The following is a 15,825-nucleotide window of genomic DNA, read 5'->3' as shown; positions in this document are numbered from 1 at the left end:
GATGATGATTTTCGGGACTGCTGGTTTGAAATTCATCAGAAAACTCCTTCAACGCTCCAGAATTTTAAAATTTTGACTGTGTATCAAAAATTTGACCTATGGTTGGAAATAATTTCTGGGACACCCCGCCGTGTATCTCAAAATTAAGTGATTTGTATTTAGGTTTTTACCATGATTACAGCGCCGCCCGCGATTATAACACGGGCCGTATGGGAGACTTGCCCCTCACCATTGCGTGCAATGCAAGTGTACTCTCCGATGTCCTCGTGCCGAATGGTGGAGATCCGCAGCTCGGTGCCGTCGTTGAAGATGCCCACCGTGGGCGAGGGATCGACGGGATTGGCATCCTTGTACCAGAGTATTTCCGGTGTGGGCGTGCCATCGGCCTGGCAATTGAGTATAATTGAATCACCTGCAAGGAAATGTGGTGCAAGAACAAAATGAGAATGAGAATGAGAATCAGGACAACTACAGGAAAGAAAACGAGAGCGAGGAATTAATAAGGTAAGTGGTGGCAATTGTTACGCTTTTTGGTTTCAAGGAGGCGGGTCCTTCCGGCTCGGCTGTCTTTTGTCTACTGTCCTTCGTCCTGCCACACCACCAACATTTGCGGCAGACAATGGAAGCGGGCTCTTTGTTGCAGTGCCCCACTGTTCGCCTCACTGGCCCCGTTGTTCTCCATCGGCCGTTGTGTTTGTCTGATTTATGCGCTGCAGCGCCATTTTCGCTCAACGCATTTCCGGCAACCGCCTTTTGTTTCGCCCGCCACTTGGACTTGTACACATTTTAACTTTGATTAAGCTACGGAAATTTGATTTGATACGATTGTGAGCATAAAGAGCTTATCGATTTTCGTGAGCCACCGCCGAACCTCTACCACTTTTGGAATCGGAAGATGACAAATGGGCGGCCATCACTCGTTTAGGTGGCACTTTTTACGACTCCTGGGAATATAAGTTCTTAAGGTGACAAACTCATTCGGGCGCTGCAACAAATGGCCGGCCATTTGACACACTCGAAAGTGGGTCGAAAGCGTGTGGGGGTCGCACTCCACTTAATTCTGTGAGATGACAGCCCCCAAATAAGTTGGCCAGCCGAATGCGCTTATTTATGGCCTTGCTATTTATTAGAGAGCAAATGGGTGGGCTTTGCAGTCACGATAGCGATGACAGAATATCTCGATAAATAGGTATCGTGTCGATAATTTATCGGTGGTTTTGTTAAATTTTTAAAATATCTATACTACAATCGACCGCTTGGGACAGAGAAATGTTACAAGTGTTTGGAATAAATAACTTCTCTAAACTAGACATTGTTTTGTTATCAATATAGATATGAATTTGTTTGTTAAAAAATATATTTTGAGATTTTTTTTTTACCCGCGGAGTCCCATTTTAAAATACTCACCTAAATTAACGTATATAATATCCTCTGGCGTAACACTAAAGCGCGGCGGTGCATGTACGTCTAGGTGGAACCATGTACCGTTCTTAGGCTGCTTGGGGTCCCGGTTGAGGAAGACGACCTTGCACTCGTACCATCCTTGGTCCGTTTCCCGGATGTTGGTCAGGTTGAGCGAGGCGGAGCCGAAGGGCGAGTCCTGCGACACGCGAGACACGCGTCCTTTGTAGCCCTCCTCAATGTGCTCCGGATAGCTCTCATACCAGATGTAGATGGGCAGATCGGAGCCCTTGAGAAGGAGGATATATGTGGGAATTAGTCTTCGGCTTAACCTGCCAGTGAGCGGAGTTGATTCTTGATTTGGTCTGTCTGGAATGCGTTTTAAGCATGGAATGTGCCATGGCATTTGTACATACGACAAACGAGAGACTGGTTTCTGGTACGCTTCAACTTGGTAATTTAACCTATGGTTATGATTGGGTTTATGAGTCGCGAGTTGAGGGAATATGTACATAGAACAGGGTGCTTATGCGCTAGGATCATGCCATCACTACAGTTAAACACTTAAATCTACGCTGTGGCATGCAGGTGCAAAAGGGGATTAACGCTTTTCGGGAATTGTGGAAACTTTCCCGACGACTTCCCCGCTGAGACAACGCAAACAACTAACAACTGTCGCAAATAAATTGAGTTGCGACATAGCTGCGGGGTAACATAACTGCGTTCTGTCTGTAAAAGTAAAATCTACAAACAGTCAAAACAAAAACTCATCACGTTAACGTGGAGAAATTGCGCTGCCGCATGGTAAACATGCCAGCAAACAAACAAGCGCTCTCGCAGATACACAAACTATATACACAGACATGGTCACACATTTTCACTGTCAACACGAACTCCCCAGATCCTGGGCTCACCACTTGCTCCTCCCCCCTCCCCCCCCATCGTCCTTTTTGCATGCTCATCAACAGCCGGAGGAAAAGTGGAAGGGCGGAAAAGGGAGAAGACATCCTCCCACCCACCCACTCACACACACATAGTATTTTTGTAGTGTGCCAGGGACACGCTGGCAACAATAAATCATCTGTCTCTGTGTGTGTGTGTGTGTGGCAGCAACTAAAACAACGAGGGCCAAGAGATACATTTGAAATTCTAGCTTGTGCAGATAAAAAATGTGCATGTAAAATATATTTCGAGGCAGGCAACAAAAATTGGGGTTAACCTGCACTCGCCCCCAAAATCCCCTCCATTTATCCATCCCTTCCATGTGCAACTTGGCCTTTTGTTTGTTTTACTCACAGGACCCCGTCATATGCATTGGACCGAGTGCATTTTCGATTTGAATTCTTTCGCATGACCAACAGGACCTGGCCAGGCATTAACACTAGGGGAGCACAGATCCTGTCCCTGTCTAAGTGGAGGGCATTAAACACCGAGCTGTGTGTGTGGCATAGATAGCGGCATAATTGCGTATACATAAATAATTGGTAAGCAAATTGCTCATACGCCATGTTGTCCCAGGCCGAGCTAATCGATTTATTTCCCTAATTAGACGTGAGCTGGGAGATAGGCCCTGTGTCTGCGTCTGTTTCGCTTATTAAAACTTATAGACGTTTTAATAATTTCCTCGCCTGACGTATGAAATAATTTGCGTTGGCAGCGCACAGGCTCGGAAAAGGGGCAGACATTCAGGGACACACAGAGGAGGTCCTTTGGCTCGGGCCAAAATTAATATTCGCACTCGCAGAAGCGTCATAAGTTGGCTTGGCAAACATTTTTCCGCTTAATTTATTCAGTAGCAATTAATTTAGATTGCAACTAAGGCAACTAAGGCAACCCCCGACCATCACGCCCCCTGTTTTTCGTGCTTCGGGGACTTCTCTTTAAAGGGAGAGCTGGTAGCAAAAGTAGACAACCTTTAATGAATACCGACTGACAAAACCAGAATTCCTTCGCTTTTATGGCCCAGCAATGAACGTAATTACAGGGAACGCGGCAGATATACGAGAGTAAGCGAAATACGAGCGCATAAATTAAAAGCTAAAGCCATGGTAATCCCTTTAATTCGGCCATTTACCGACTGCTCGCTGTCCCTTTTCCACATGCGGTGTGCGTATTTTTATCGCGACAAAACATAAACATACTTTTTGCAGTACTTATAACTTTGTTTGGCATTAAAATTGCTTGTAAAACTTTTAAGTTGGCACAAAAAAACAGGAGACGTTATCTGGCCGGCAAAACACATACTCGCGCAACTTTGACTGCATTTCGCTTAGCGAAGGACAGTCGTGACTTTGACGCCCACGACTTCGTCCTTTTCATCCTGCCTTCGCTGGCATTTTCCACTTTATTATCCTTGCGGTTTTTCCTAGTTTTTGCTATCAGGCTGCAGCCGAAACCCCGAAGAAAGTTGCTCGCCTGTGTTGGCTTAGGCGTGCTCGAAATTATGGAAAGTAAGCTGTTTGGGTTCAAGTCGGTGCTGAGGTTGCCCACGTTAGTTGGCTTCATCAAACTTTGCAAGTGGGGGGCAAGTAAAATAGGTTGATACACATTAAGCATGCAGTAAGGGCTGGCAAAATAATTGGATTAAATTACAAAAAAGGCCAAATGAAAAGATGAATGGAGAGAAAGACGTGACTGGGTGGTGGTGCTCTATATATGTGATGGGTGTTTCGTTGCGCCTTTTGCTTATTAGATTGGAATAAAATTTGCTTATCCTACGGGAATGTGCAGTGGCAGTTGAAAATGCCAAAAATATGCCCCACTGCCATCAATCGGTTGTCCGAGTGGCAAAGTTGAAAAGTTTGCGCAGTTATCGTTGTGGAATTCCAAACGAATCTTTGCTCTGTTTATCTGCGACTCAACTTTGCCAAACATTAGCATATTTCTGCAAACTCTGACTGCCACTATGGGGAGTGGTTGAGTGGTTGGGTGGTGCAGAATTTTATGAAAGAGTTTTGAACACTCGCAACTAAATTCTTGGCAATGTGACTAATTTGATTTCAATATTTTTGCTCGGCTAGGAATGGTTGTGGCTAATTGTTTGGGATTTGCATGGTTGAGGAATAACAGGAGTGGAAATCGTTTTCATTTGGTTTGCAGTGAGCAGCTAAGCTAGATTTTTGTGTATGCTTCGATTGCGAACGAATTTCGATTTGATTTGATTTGCAAATGGAATTTCATTTTCCATTTTTTTTTATTGGTGGAATGTGAATTTTTGACTGCTTTCTTCTCTTTCGCTCTCTTTGGTCCGGGTGCTGTGAAGCCCGTTCCTTCAATTGACAAATAATTTGATTAATTTCATCTTTCGTATTTTCAAATGCCGCAAAAATAATTCGATTCAAAGTGTTGAAGTATTTTGTGTGTGTGTGTCTTTTGTGGGCGAACTTAAAGGAGGCGCAAAGAATCCGATCTATAAAACTGATCAGTAGCGGCCGCTTGAAAAGCCGAAAGCCTGCCTATCTTAAATAATGTGTAAGCTGGTGATTTGGGGGCAGGTCAGGTCAGGTCGGGGTGGGATGGTCCCCCGATTTCAGGTCGGGGGATATAGGTTGATGGCAATGAGAACCAAGGCAAACAGGAACCGAACTGAGGAAAACTAAAGTCAAATTACCAATATGAAAACACATAAACACATACACGAGTACGATCAATCTCAAGCTATAAGTTATAGTTTATCTGCATCGCATGGACATCAACAAACAATACGAGCATTGGCAATAGTTCGGTTATCGGATCAACTTGTATAATTTGGTTACTGCAGCGCTTTAAAAAAACTCAAAATTAATTAAACTCAGGCTGAGTAACTGATCGGGGACAAGGCTCATTAGAGTTGTTATATGGTATTGTAGGTATAAGTTGAGAAAACACTGAATATGATTACGGTAGTTCAACAGGCTGGTAGTTCATTATTTGTTTACTGCGTGGGGTCTGTCTGTTCTGACTGACTGTTTCTTACTTTTTCTTGCTTTGTTTTTGCGTATCGGAACAACAATGTAAAAAAGAGAGTTTAGAGAAGAAATGTTAACTGTGATATCGTACCGTTTCGCTCACCTTCTTGTCCCACTGCAGGACATATGGCACGGGATGGTCGTTGGGGAACTCCACATGGCAGTTGAAGATGACGCCCTCGCCGAGAATGGCCGTGATGTGCACGGCGTCTTCTGCAAATAGAAAAAGGGGTGCGGGATTCAGATATATTACTTGTTACACATGTGAAAGGATCGGCGGCGGGGGATTGCCACCTCAGCAAGGATTCCCCAACGTGATACGCCCATAATATGGCCAATTCCGTAGCCACATCCGCAGTCCCGTCCTCGTTATTGCTTTCTATTTAGACGTGACATTCAGCACGATTTACGTGGCCCGACAAATGTCCCGTGTCTGCCATCCCATTCCATTTCGCTGACAGTCCGTGATAGCGGAAAGAATGGGAAACCCAGCATGCCAGAGGTTACTTTTAAATGGATTTGTTGATGGCTATGTCGGTCACATGTCAAGTGCTGGTCATTGACTGATGTTTTTGCCCTCCCATCTCTTCTCCCCTCCCCTCCTCTCTCAAGGGACCAATAGCTGACCCGGCTTCCATTTTGGTTTTCAAATCAGTTATCCAATTGAAAGTCGGTACATGTGTGTGCTTCTAAAACTATTGCCAGCATATGCAGAGGAATGCACTCATGAGACACTGAGAAAAATTAAGTAACAGTTGACAATGAAGTTTAAATGACTGAAGCTGTTAAAAAAGTCCATAACAGAATGTAGCTAGACTAATTTTTACCTAACTTTTGATCATTTAATTTATTTATTTATGGTACTTTTCTGAAAGTTAGTACCTAGTATTTGTTTTAATTTTCCTCTATGCAAGTGGCTGACCGCTTGAATAAAAGTTATTGACCACACGCACACACAAGGTGAGAAATCAGAGAGAACTCTCTGAATGACGAAAACCAGCTTTCAACCGAATGTCCCTGCCTTCACAACGAGTCGTGACATTTCATTAGCGTTTGTCACCTGTCTGTGGCGAAGGAGCAGGTGCCAGGATGGACTGCGGTGGGCACTTGACAGGCGCTGATTAGGCTCCTTGTTGCTGGCTTTGACGGACGCTTCAAATTGTGCCGAGGTGCGAGTGTACTGGGCATTATTATGTATGCAACGTCCCCGAAACTGCCACCCTTCTCCGGCAGTTGGAGCTTTTCTAAGCCGTTGTCATGGTCAACCAAGTTGAAAATTTCGTTTACAGTCGGGGCAGAGCTCAAAGCTCGGCAAGCGGCATCGGAAATGCAAATGAATTGTCGGAAACAGCAGGACAACAACAGCAAACTAGCGAGCAATCCAATAAGGGAGCATATCCTGTTACACACATGTGTATGGTGGGGGAGGGGGAAGGGGGGTCGACGTCGGTGGATGCCACTTGAAGATGACGATGCAGCTGCTGCCGAGAGTTCGAATCAAAATAGGATTCTCTGGTCCTGGCATGATGACCCTAAACTTGTTAACAAACAACTTCTGACCTGCCTGCACATTCGATGTCTGGTCATCGTCTTCCACTGTATCTCTGTGCAAATCCAACTGTATCTCCGTCGGTAATAGGGTTAGGAAAACTACCAATGTCCGAAGGCCATTGTTCGGCTGGGCAAACCGCTCTTGATTAGGGCGTTGTCCGGCAAAAAATCAACTTAATGCGTTTTGCATTAATTCCCCACCAGTTTTCGAAGCAGGAAAAGCAGAGAGAAAGGAAGCGAGGGAAAAAGAAAGCTTGACAAGGACTTGGGCTCCAGCTACATGACGTCTTTGTTAACCGCTCTCCACTCTAGGCACTCAACCAGTCAGTCACTCACTCATCTACTCACTCACTCACTCTCCCAGCTCGCTTTATGCACTCTTCTCTTGTTGACTTTGGCATTTGCATAAATTTATGTTAACTTGGCCCAGCTTTGGCAGACTATTTGCATCGCTACTCAGGCTCCGCTTACTGCTCCCGAAAAAAATACAGAAAACAACATCAGGAGCGACACAAAAACAATGACGACAACGACTTCGACGGGGCTGGGAATAGTGATTATGCTGAGAAGCATACACTGAGAGAAAATAGGAAGAAATTATAAATCAAATCGAAAATGTAGTAGTACACAATACGAAGTACGATGTGGAATGTGGAATGTAAGGCTTTTCCATACTGATTAATAGTGACAGTATTTGCAAGGTAAGCATTTCATCTAATCCAATCTCTCTACTTAATAAACTAGCCATTAAAAGTTCTCTGTGTACCCAGTCAAGACACTTGTTCGTCTATTGCCCTTTGATAATGTTGCAGACATGTCGCCGAGAGCCAAGTGCCAAGAGGCCAGTGAGTGAGGGTAGCAGGAAGTCAGGAAGCCAGGATGGCAAAGTCCCCGCGTGAGTTTCGCTTCTGTCGCGCCTTTTGATGGCGTTAACATGCAAAAGTGGTTTCATTATTCCATTTAGAATGTCCTTCAGCCAAAGGCAGACGGTTTCACCCCGCACACCGCCTTCATGACTCACCAACCACCAAGCACTTGACACGAGTTTTGGCTTGAGTTATTCAGCGAATCGCAAATTTGTTTCATTGATTAAAGCCAAATTAAGTCGCTTTCAAAGAATTCATTTCGGCATTTTCTATCCTTCCCCCAAAACCGCCCAATTCGGCCACGCCCTTTCCAAAGCCTTCAACTTGGCGTTGACCTTTCGACCGTGCTGCAAAGTGTCCATTGGCGCTGCCAAGGCTAAGGAATCTCAGGCGGTTTTTCAATTTTCGGCTAAATTAAATTTAATTAATTCACTCTACGAACTTAGAACGAAAAACGTCACAGTACATTGAACAACTTTTAAGAACTAGGACAGAAAATTGGAATGAAGGTCAGCTCATTGAATTTATGGAAGTCTCAAAGTTAGCAACGGTTTTTCGATTGGCAGTTAGCCCGTGTGAAAACGCAAAGAATTTAGAGAATTTAACCACAATCATTTAGAAGTATGCCACTTTAAAATCGAATTTCTGTAACAAAAGTTATGGGCTTAGAAGTGGAGATTTTATGTCACTTTTCAGCAAGGCCATTTTTTGAAAATTTAGAAAGGGGTTACATTGTAAAAATGATCAAAAATCGACCCAAAATTACAAACCAAGATGAGAATACAGATTTTTAGAGGATTAAACCACAATAATTTTAAGTTATACCATTTTGAAATCGGATGTCTGTAACAAAAGTTATGGGCTTAGAAGTGCAGGTTTTAGGTCACTTATCTGCAAGGCCATTTTTAGAAAATTTGGAAAGGGGTTACATTGTAAAAGTGACCAAAAATCGACCCAAAATTACTAACCAAGATGAGTACACAGATTTTTTGGGGACTTAACCACAATCATTTTAAGGTATGCCATTTTGAAATCGGATGTCTGTAAGAAAAGTTATAAGCTTAGAAGTGCAGGTTTTAGGTCACTTATCTGCAAGGCCATTTTTAGAAAATTTGGAAAGGGGTTACATTGTAAAAGTGACCAAAAATCGACCCAAAATTACTAACCAAGATGAGTACACAGATTTTTTGGGGACTTAACCACAATCATTTTAAGGTATGCCATTTTGAAATCGGATGTCTGTAAGAAAAGTTATAAGCTTAGAAGTGCAGGTTTTAGGTCACTTATCTGCAAGGCCATTTTTAGAAAATTTGGAAAGGGGTTACATTGTAAAAGTGACCAAAAATCGACCCAAAATTACTAACCAAGATGAGTATACAGATTTTTAGGAGATTAAACCACAATCATTTTACAGTATAGCATTTTGAAATCGGATGTCTGTAGCAAAAGTTATGGGCTTAGAAGTGCAGGTTTTAGGTCAGTTTTCTGCAAGGCTATTTTTAGAAAATTTGCAAAGGGGTTACATTGTAAAAATGATGAAAAATCGACCCAAAAATAAAAATCAAGATAAGAACACAGATTTTTAGAGAATTTAAACACAATCGTTTAGAAGCATGCCACTTTAAAATCGGATGTCTGTAACAGAAGTTATGGGCTTAGAAGTGAGGGTTCTGGTCAGTTTTCTGCAAAGCCATTTTTCCAAAATTTGTGCTCGTCGCGAGCAGGCAATGAAAAAAGCAAAAGGCCCAAAATAAAACACCACTCTCTCTTTTCTGGCCAGTGGCTTACTGGTCGGTGCTCGATGCTGCGCTGAACTGTCAACTAATTGCCAAATGTAATCAGCTTTGGCCGCACGTAAGCCGCTTATTGTGCGCCATTAAATTTTCCCGAGCACCATAAAAATCAAGTCCACACATGCGCCCTTTTCACTGTTCAGCTGCAATCAACGAATATTTTCAGCCGATTCGGTGGGTGAAAAAGCAAAGAAACAAGTCGATTATCAAACTTTCAAATGACGTTATTCGGCCGCGAATAGTAGAGGCTTTTGAGCGATTTGCTGCGGAAAATTAATTAAGCACTTTTTGCGCACTCACCTGGAATGTTGTGCGCGTGGGCATTTTTCGCTAGAAGAGCCAGCAACGAGACCAACAGAAAGTGGAGCACCTGTATCGTTGACCTTTGGCTGCAGATGGGGAGGCAGGTGGAGCTGCCTGCCCTTCGTCGGCGTCTTCTTCTCGTTGTTTTCACTGTGAAAGCAGCCGTCTTCGCTGGCGATGCCGTCAGCGTTTCACTAGCGGGAATCGTCGTTGTCGTGTCAATGGCTCCTGATCCTGGACTCCTGGCAGGACTCTCCTCGCTGGCTGGGGGCTGGATTTGCTGCTGCTCCTTCGATTTCTGGGTGTTGTGCTGGGTGCTCAATGCCCGACACCATCGATGAGACCCAAGGTCCGCGCACACGCCCATGCCTCTGTTCCCATAGTTCGACGCCGCCCCTAACGTATCGTTCTCACCGGCAATGGCGTCATCTGGAAAATGGGTAAAGAAAACAGGATGTCAGAGGGATTGCATTGTTGCCAGAGAATTGTGGTAGATGTGGTACCCATCTCCAAATAGATACTTATTTATTATTTAACCAAGAACGATATGATAAAGTGTGAATTACCCAAGATGAAAGTCCCCAAATAACTTTCCAGAAACTTTTCCTTCATTGATTACCTGACTTTCTAAGCAATACTCATTGTTCGGGTCTATCCCGAAAATAACCTTGCTCCACAATCAAGGTCGACTCCCCTTGAACCTTTTCATATTGACAAAAAAGTTTTTTAGTAGACAGGTAAACCTTATCGACAAGACACAATCTTGGACCACCTCAAACAGCGTTCTTAGCACCATTGACAAATTAATAAACAAAAGTTTTCCATTTCCACACTACTGGGGGGCACACACACACACGTCCGTGAAATTAAGCAGCTAATATGTTGTAGCTACACTGATAAGGACACCACTTAGCAGATTGAGATGGGGGTGCGACAAAGGGAAAGGAAAAGAGGCCCAAAAACGAACAAGGCTCCTATACAAATAGAGCAAACTTTTCCTCCGCCCAAGCTGTTTGGCAATAAAACTTTGCGTTTTAATGTAAAACTCGTGTTGGATGTCGAAGGCAGTAAAGAGGAGGAAAGACATGGGGAATTTTCATGCCATTGCTTGATAGTTTTCTGCCCGGTAATTTGTCTAAGGATCGTGATCAGGGCCCGATTTTTGGGACCGCTGCAGTTAATTGAAATGGCATCCGAGCGTATTTTATGACACGCCCACAAGTATGCAGTGAAAAGGTGAAGGAAGGTGGGGCAAGGAAATACCTTGTCATTCTCAGTCGAGAACAAAGCCAGAAATGTGTTTTTAATTAAATTATTTGAAATGCTTTAAACGGAATTTGCTCAATTTGTACGAAATGAAACTCTCTGGCCCGACTTCCCGGTTTCTCTGCCATTACATGGCATTGTAAATATAAGCAGCTGCCGTAAAAGTCCCCCGCCCAAAAAGCCACAGCCACCCACACAGACATTTTAAATTGCAGGCAAAGCTTTTTTGTAGCGATTTTCATTCCTGGAGGGATGCCAGTTGGGCGACAGGAGGAAAAGGGTGAAAATGGTGAAAAGCCTTTGCTTTTCCTTATTCAATGTTGTCACTGCAATTAAGTAACTCGAGCAAAGCAGAGCTTCCCTCAGGATGTGTTTGTGTGTGTGGAAAGTTTTTCGTGGCTGACAGAGCTGTATAAACGTCATTAGTGCCATTTTAATGCATAACTTAATACATCCGGTGAAAGCCGAGAACAGAGCACACACGCACGGGGAGTCCATGTGCGTTGAATTTAATCCTTTCTGGCATGACATGTAAAATTTTAATAACGTCAAGGTTTGTGGAGCGTTATTAAAACTTTTTGCGCTGCCAGCGCCATTATGACAAGTTTATTAAAACGAAATTTATTTATAGAGCGCACTCGAATCCCACAACGCTACTGGGCTCGTCCTGTGGCCCCACATCCTGCTCCTCCCTTTCCACCTCCTCCTCCTTCTTAAAACCACATCAAAACTAAAAGCTCAGGCAACAAGCAAGCGGCAAAAATCGCATTAAGTGTGCGGTGCTGGCTCGTCCTGCTCACCAAAAAGGATGCACGGGCAGGGCCACAGGCACAGGCACAAACCAGCCCAACCAAAATAGAACAAAAGCCGGAAAAATGATTTCCCTTATGGCTGAATTTTCATTACCGAAATGCCCGCCATGGCGTATGATTTCATTTGTAAATCAGCTCAAGTTGAGCTGTGGGGACAGCCAGCATACCAAACAATGACAAATCAGCAAACGAATTGCATTTGCTGATACACCAGGACCAAAAGGACGAAAAGGACGAGCAGGACGCTGTGGATGAGCATGAGGACAGCCCATCGCCCATCATGCACTAAATCAGTTGATTGGTTCGCCCCTCGCCCACTTTTGTTTTTGTGAGTTGTGCTAGGTGTACCATGAGACCCATAACTGAATTGTCGGCCACGTCGTTGTCATTAAAATGTGTGTGTGCCAGTTTGAGCTCTTTCCCGTGGACCAGCATTCGTCATCAGGCCCGCTGCACATTTCCATACACTCGAAAAATGATTAAAGTACCATTAAAAATCTCACTGGATCCTAGAGTTAAGCAATAAATTGTAAAACTATACAAAGACACTAACTCAAGAGCGTGATGATACAAATGTTTAACTTAGATTTAAAAAACTTCTGTTGTCTGACCTAATTTTTGTTACTAAATTAGAAAATATTTTTTTCTTTTTTTTATAACACATTTTTAAGTGATTTTAAATATATAAGGATATTAACTCCCCAGAAAAAATGATTTTAACGTTTAAATTTTCTATAATACTTCTCCATGTTGAAAGGTCTTACAATTTTCTTTAAGTGCATGACTCACTGAAAGCTGCTTCCTCGCACGGCGGCCATTTTATTTTCGACCCGTGCGGTGGCAGCAGTTTATGGCATCCGCCTCCGCCGCCGTTTGCTGGTGCTTTTTGGTTGGCTGAACACACGGCACAGGATTCAGGATTCCGAATTCCGGACTCCGCCGTTAACACAGCCACCGCATCTCCGATGCGGATTCTCCGTCCATGGACGGCGGCTACTTGGCGCTCATTTGCATTACGTTCTGGGGATTGCTGATGATGGATGGAGATGGAGGTTGGCGGATGGCGGATGGTAGCACAGGCACTTTTAATTAAAAACCCTCGCTGGCCAACCGAAACTGGAAGCCGCAAATAATTTTCACTTGGCTCACACATGGCCAGGACTGCCAGCATGACCTCTAACCCCCGGGCCTTGGGCCCCTTTTGGTTTCAGAAACTAATTAAGCATGTTGTGCGCAACAACTTGGGAACAGGGCGAGACCCGGACTACAGCTCATTGCACTCCAATAAAGGCGAGTGCCTACTCCGGACGAACGACGAAGGACTCCGGTCTCTGGACTCCGGACTTCTTCACGGACTTGTCGCTGCCACACCCCAAGACATTTCGACAGGCCCTCGAGTTTTCGTTTTCGCCCGAGTGTTGTGTATGTATCTTGGATGTGTGCCCCTTGGCGCAAAACAACAAATTTTACAACTTTTGCACACTGTGTGGTGGAAACTGCAAAGAGAATCCCATTCCATGTGCGAGTTTTTTACTATAACAGAGAAAAAAACTTGTCAAAAAACATTCCAATACAAAAGGTATCTTAACTGATTTGATTACAATTAAACACTGCTAATCTAACAATTTTGATTTCTACTGTAATTGTTCTTACAAAAAATGTCTTAAAAAATAGTCACAAAACTAAGAGGTTCCTTTTTTTCACCTAACTAAAAATCTTTTCATAAAACTCTACTACACATTTTAATGTGGATATTTGCTGTGTAAGTCCCAAAACCAAGGAGTGTTTAGAAAGTCTTCCTTTTGCCGTTTCTTAATTTTTAGTATCACTCATACGCCGCGTAGTACGCCTTGAAACTTTTACGAAATGGAACAGCCCCTGCCACATTCTCTGCCCGTTTGGCTTACATTTGGGAAATGAGCCCGTAGGCCATCCGTCCGTAAGCTTGTTAGCGAAGCAGAAAAACCAGAGAGGGTCTGAATATTTAGGCCAAGCGACAGAACAATGGAACCAGTTGCAATTTCCGACCAGCTTTACATTGACAATCCTTGGCCATTTGGATCTGATATTACGGCCACTGCATGAGTGGGAGAATCACTTCTATTGGACCTTTCTTCTTCCCCACTTTGCCGGGCATCCAGCATCCTTGTCTACTTTTCAGTAGCCAGCTAATTCCCGGCGAGATAGGGCCATAAAGAGAAATGCTATCACTTAATCTAATGAGTTTTACCTTCCCGCCGCGGGCAATTAGACCAAGAATAGCCATAAAAGTTTGAAACATAACAGCGCGGGCAGGCAAAGTCAATATATCATTAGGCACTTTGGCCGCTAAATGATCTAAAAAATGCGGCCAAATAGACTGTGGCCAAGTTTTTGGGTAGTCACCGCTGTTCGCTGGGGCCATGCAAAATGCCCCGGCCATTGTACAATTTTAATTGCTCTAAAATGCTGTAATACAACACGAACCACAAATAAATAAAATTTGCTGACATCAACAGGATGTTTGCGGGTTCCTGTCCAGCCCCAAAGTGGGCGGGTGCCTGGGTCAGAACAGGACGGGACGGGTCGGGACAGGACAGGACAGGACAGGACCGGACAGACAGGACCTGGAAAAAAGCAGGAGGGCAGTAATGGGCCGCCTAATGGTCCCGGGCCTTTGAAATTTAATTTCACCCGACTCCGGCAGACGTGTGCGATGCGATGAAAACGGGCAGGAAATGAGACGAGCATTGGTTTGTGTATCGTTTATACTTTTTACAATTTATTTGTGCTTCTCATTTAGTTTTCACTTTCTTATCGGGGCACCCATTACGCAACAAATTTTCATTCACAGCAACAGCAGCCTTTTGTGGCTAACAATTTCGTAATGGATTGTTTCACTCGCATAGCTTATTTATTGGTCATTGTATTTGGCCATATGACTCGACAATTTCTTAGCTGCAATGATTTTCGCTTATTCGTTTTACAATTTCCAGAAATTATCCTTGATGGGCGTGGCTTTTTAGTGGCGGAGAAAACTTTGCGCTTTGAAGCAATTAAATTCTTAATAATATTTCTGAAAGTGCAGAAAACTTTGCGCTCTGCTTTTGTGGCAAAGAAAACGCCGCCATTGCAGCGCCCGTCCAACTTTTTCTTGGAAAATATTCGGTGGAGTAAAAGTGCAAAATTATACCGCAAACTTGAAAGAGGGTCAGCTGCGCGTCAGTCCAAAAGGAGAAGGGAACGAGGACAAAGGAGCAAAACTTTTATGTTTCATGCTTAATTGCGGCATTTCGATTAAGCAAAATTAATAATAAAAGTTTGTGTTATTATTTATGCAGTCGGCGGACGGAGAATGGAAGTGGAATATCAAAGGCGCAAAAGAAAAGCGGAGGCGGATGTGAAAATTTAGCAAACTTTTCCATCTTGGTTTGCTCTGTCCTTCGCTTTGTATTCATTTTTCTTGACGGGGCACTCTGTCTGTTTTCACACAAGTCCGGCAAAGTGCTTGAAAAAAGATTTTGCACCGCATTTTGACTGAAGACGAGGAGATCTAATAGACATGCGTGCAAAAGAATTTCCTCACTGATTACTGTCCTAGCTGGAATCCCTCTTCACTATTACGTGAAGTTTGTGTGTCTCATTTAACTTTTTTAAAACTTGTTGAAACTAAAGCTCTTACACTAACTAAAGGGGACTTTAGTCAGCTTCTCTGCTCCAGACTTTTCGGACTGACTGTGAAAGGAAGTTGCCAACCCCCGCCCCTTGCTGATGTGCCAGTATATCAGACATCCTGCGCACAGCGAAACAGAACGGAATGAAGAAAAATAAATAAATGTAATGGCAACGCTAATGAACGACCACCCCACGAAACTCCTCTTTTCCGACCTCCCGAACAGCGGACATG

The 15,825-nt window shown here is 43.7% G+C and overlaps 1 protein-coding gene across 11 annotated transcripts in view; it reads right to left on the bottom strand.

Moving 5' to 3' along the window:
* LOC108050694 (protein turtle) overlaps positions 1–15,825 on the bottom strand; it is a 39,919-nt gene that overhangs the window by 17,465 nt on the left and 6,629 nt on the right. For 9 of the 11 annotated variants that reach the window (XR_001769596.2, XR_001769598.2, XR_001769597.2 and 6 more), the window contains exons 3-6: positions 9,859–10,290; positions 5,440–5,561; positions 1,408–1,690; positions 171–412 (exon numbers count right to left, since the gene is read on the bottom strand). Coding sequence is in view for 8 of the 11 variants with exons in the window: in XM_017132481.2 (XP_016987970.1) it covers positions 171–412; positions 1,408–1,690; positions 5,440–5,561; positions 9,859–10,228 (1,017 nt within the window). In the remaining 3 variants the exon portion in view is untranslated. Of the gene's footprint in view, positions 1–170; positions 413–1,407; positions 1,691–5,356; positions 5,366–5,439; positions 5,562–9,858; positions 10,291–15,825 lie in introns of all 11 variants that reach the window. The other 2 variants (XM_017132483.2, XM_017132484.2) reach the window with 2 other exon arrangements.

The sequence above is a fragment of the Drosophila rhopaloa genome, unplaced genomic scaffold (assembly GCF_018152115.1).
Source record: "Drosophila rhopaloa isolate 14029-0021.01 unplaced genomic scaffold, ASM1815211v1 contig_2, whole genome shotgun sequence".
Lineage (NCBI taxonomy): Eukaryota > Metazoa > Arthropoda > Insecta > Diptera > Drosophilidae > Drosophila > Drosophila rhopaloa.
Note: the sequence above shows the minus strand (reverse complement) of the source record. Positions and strands in the feature narration are given on the sequence as shown.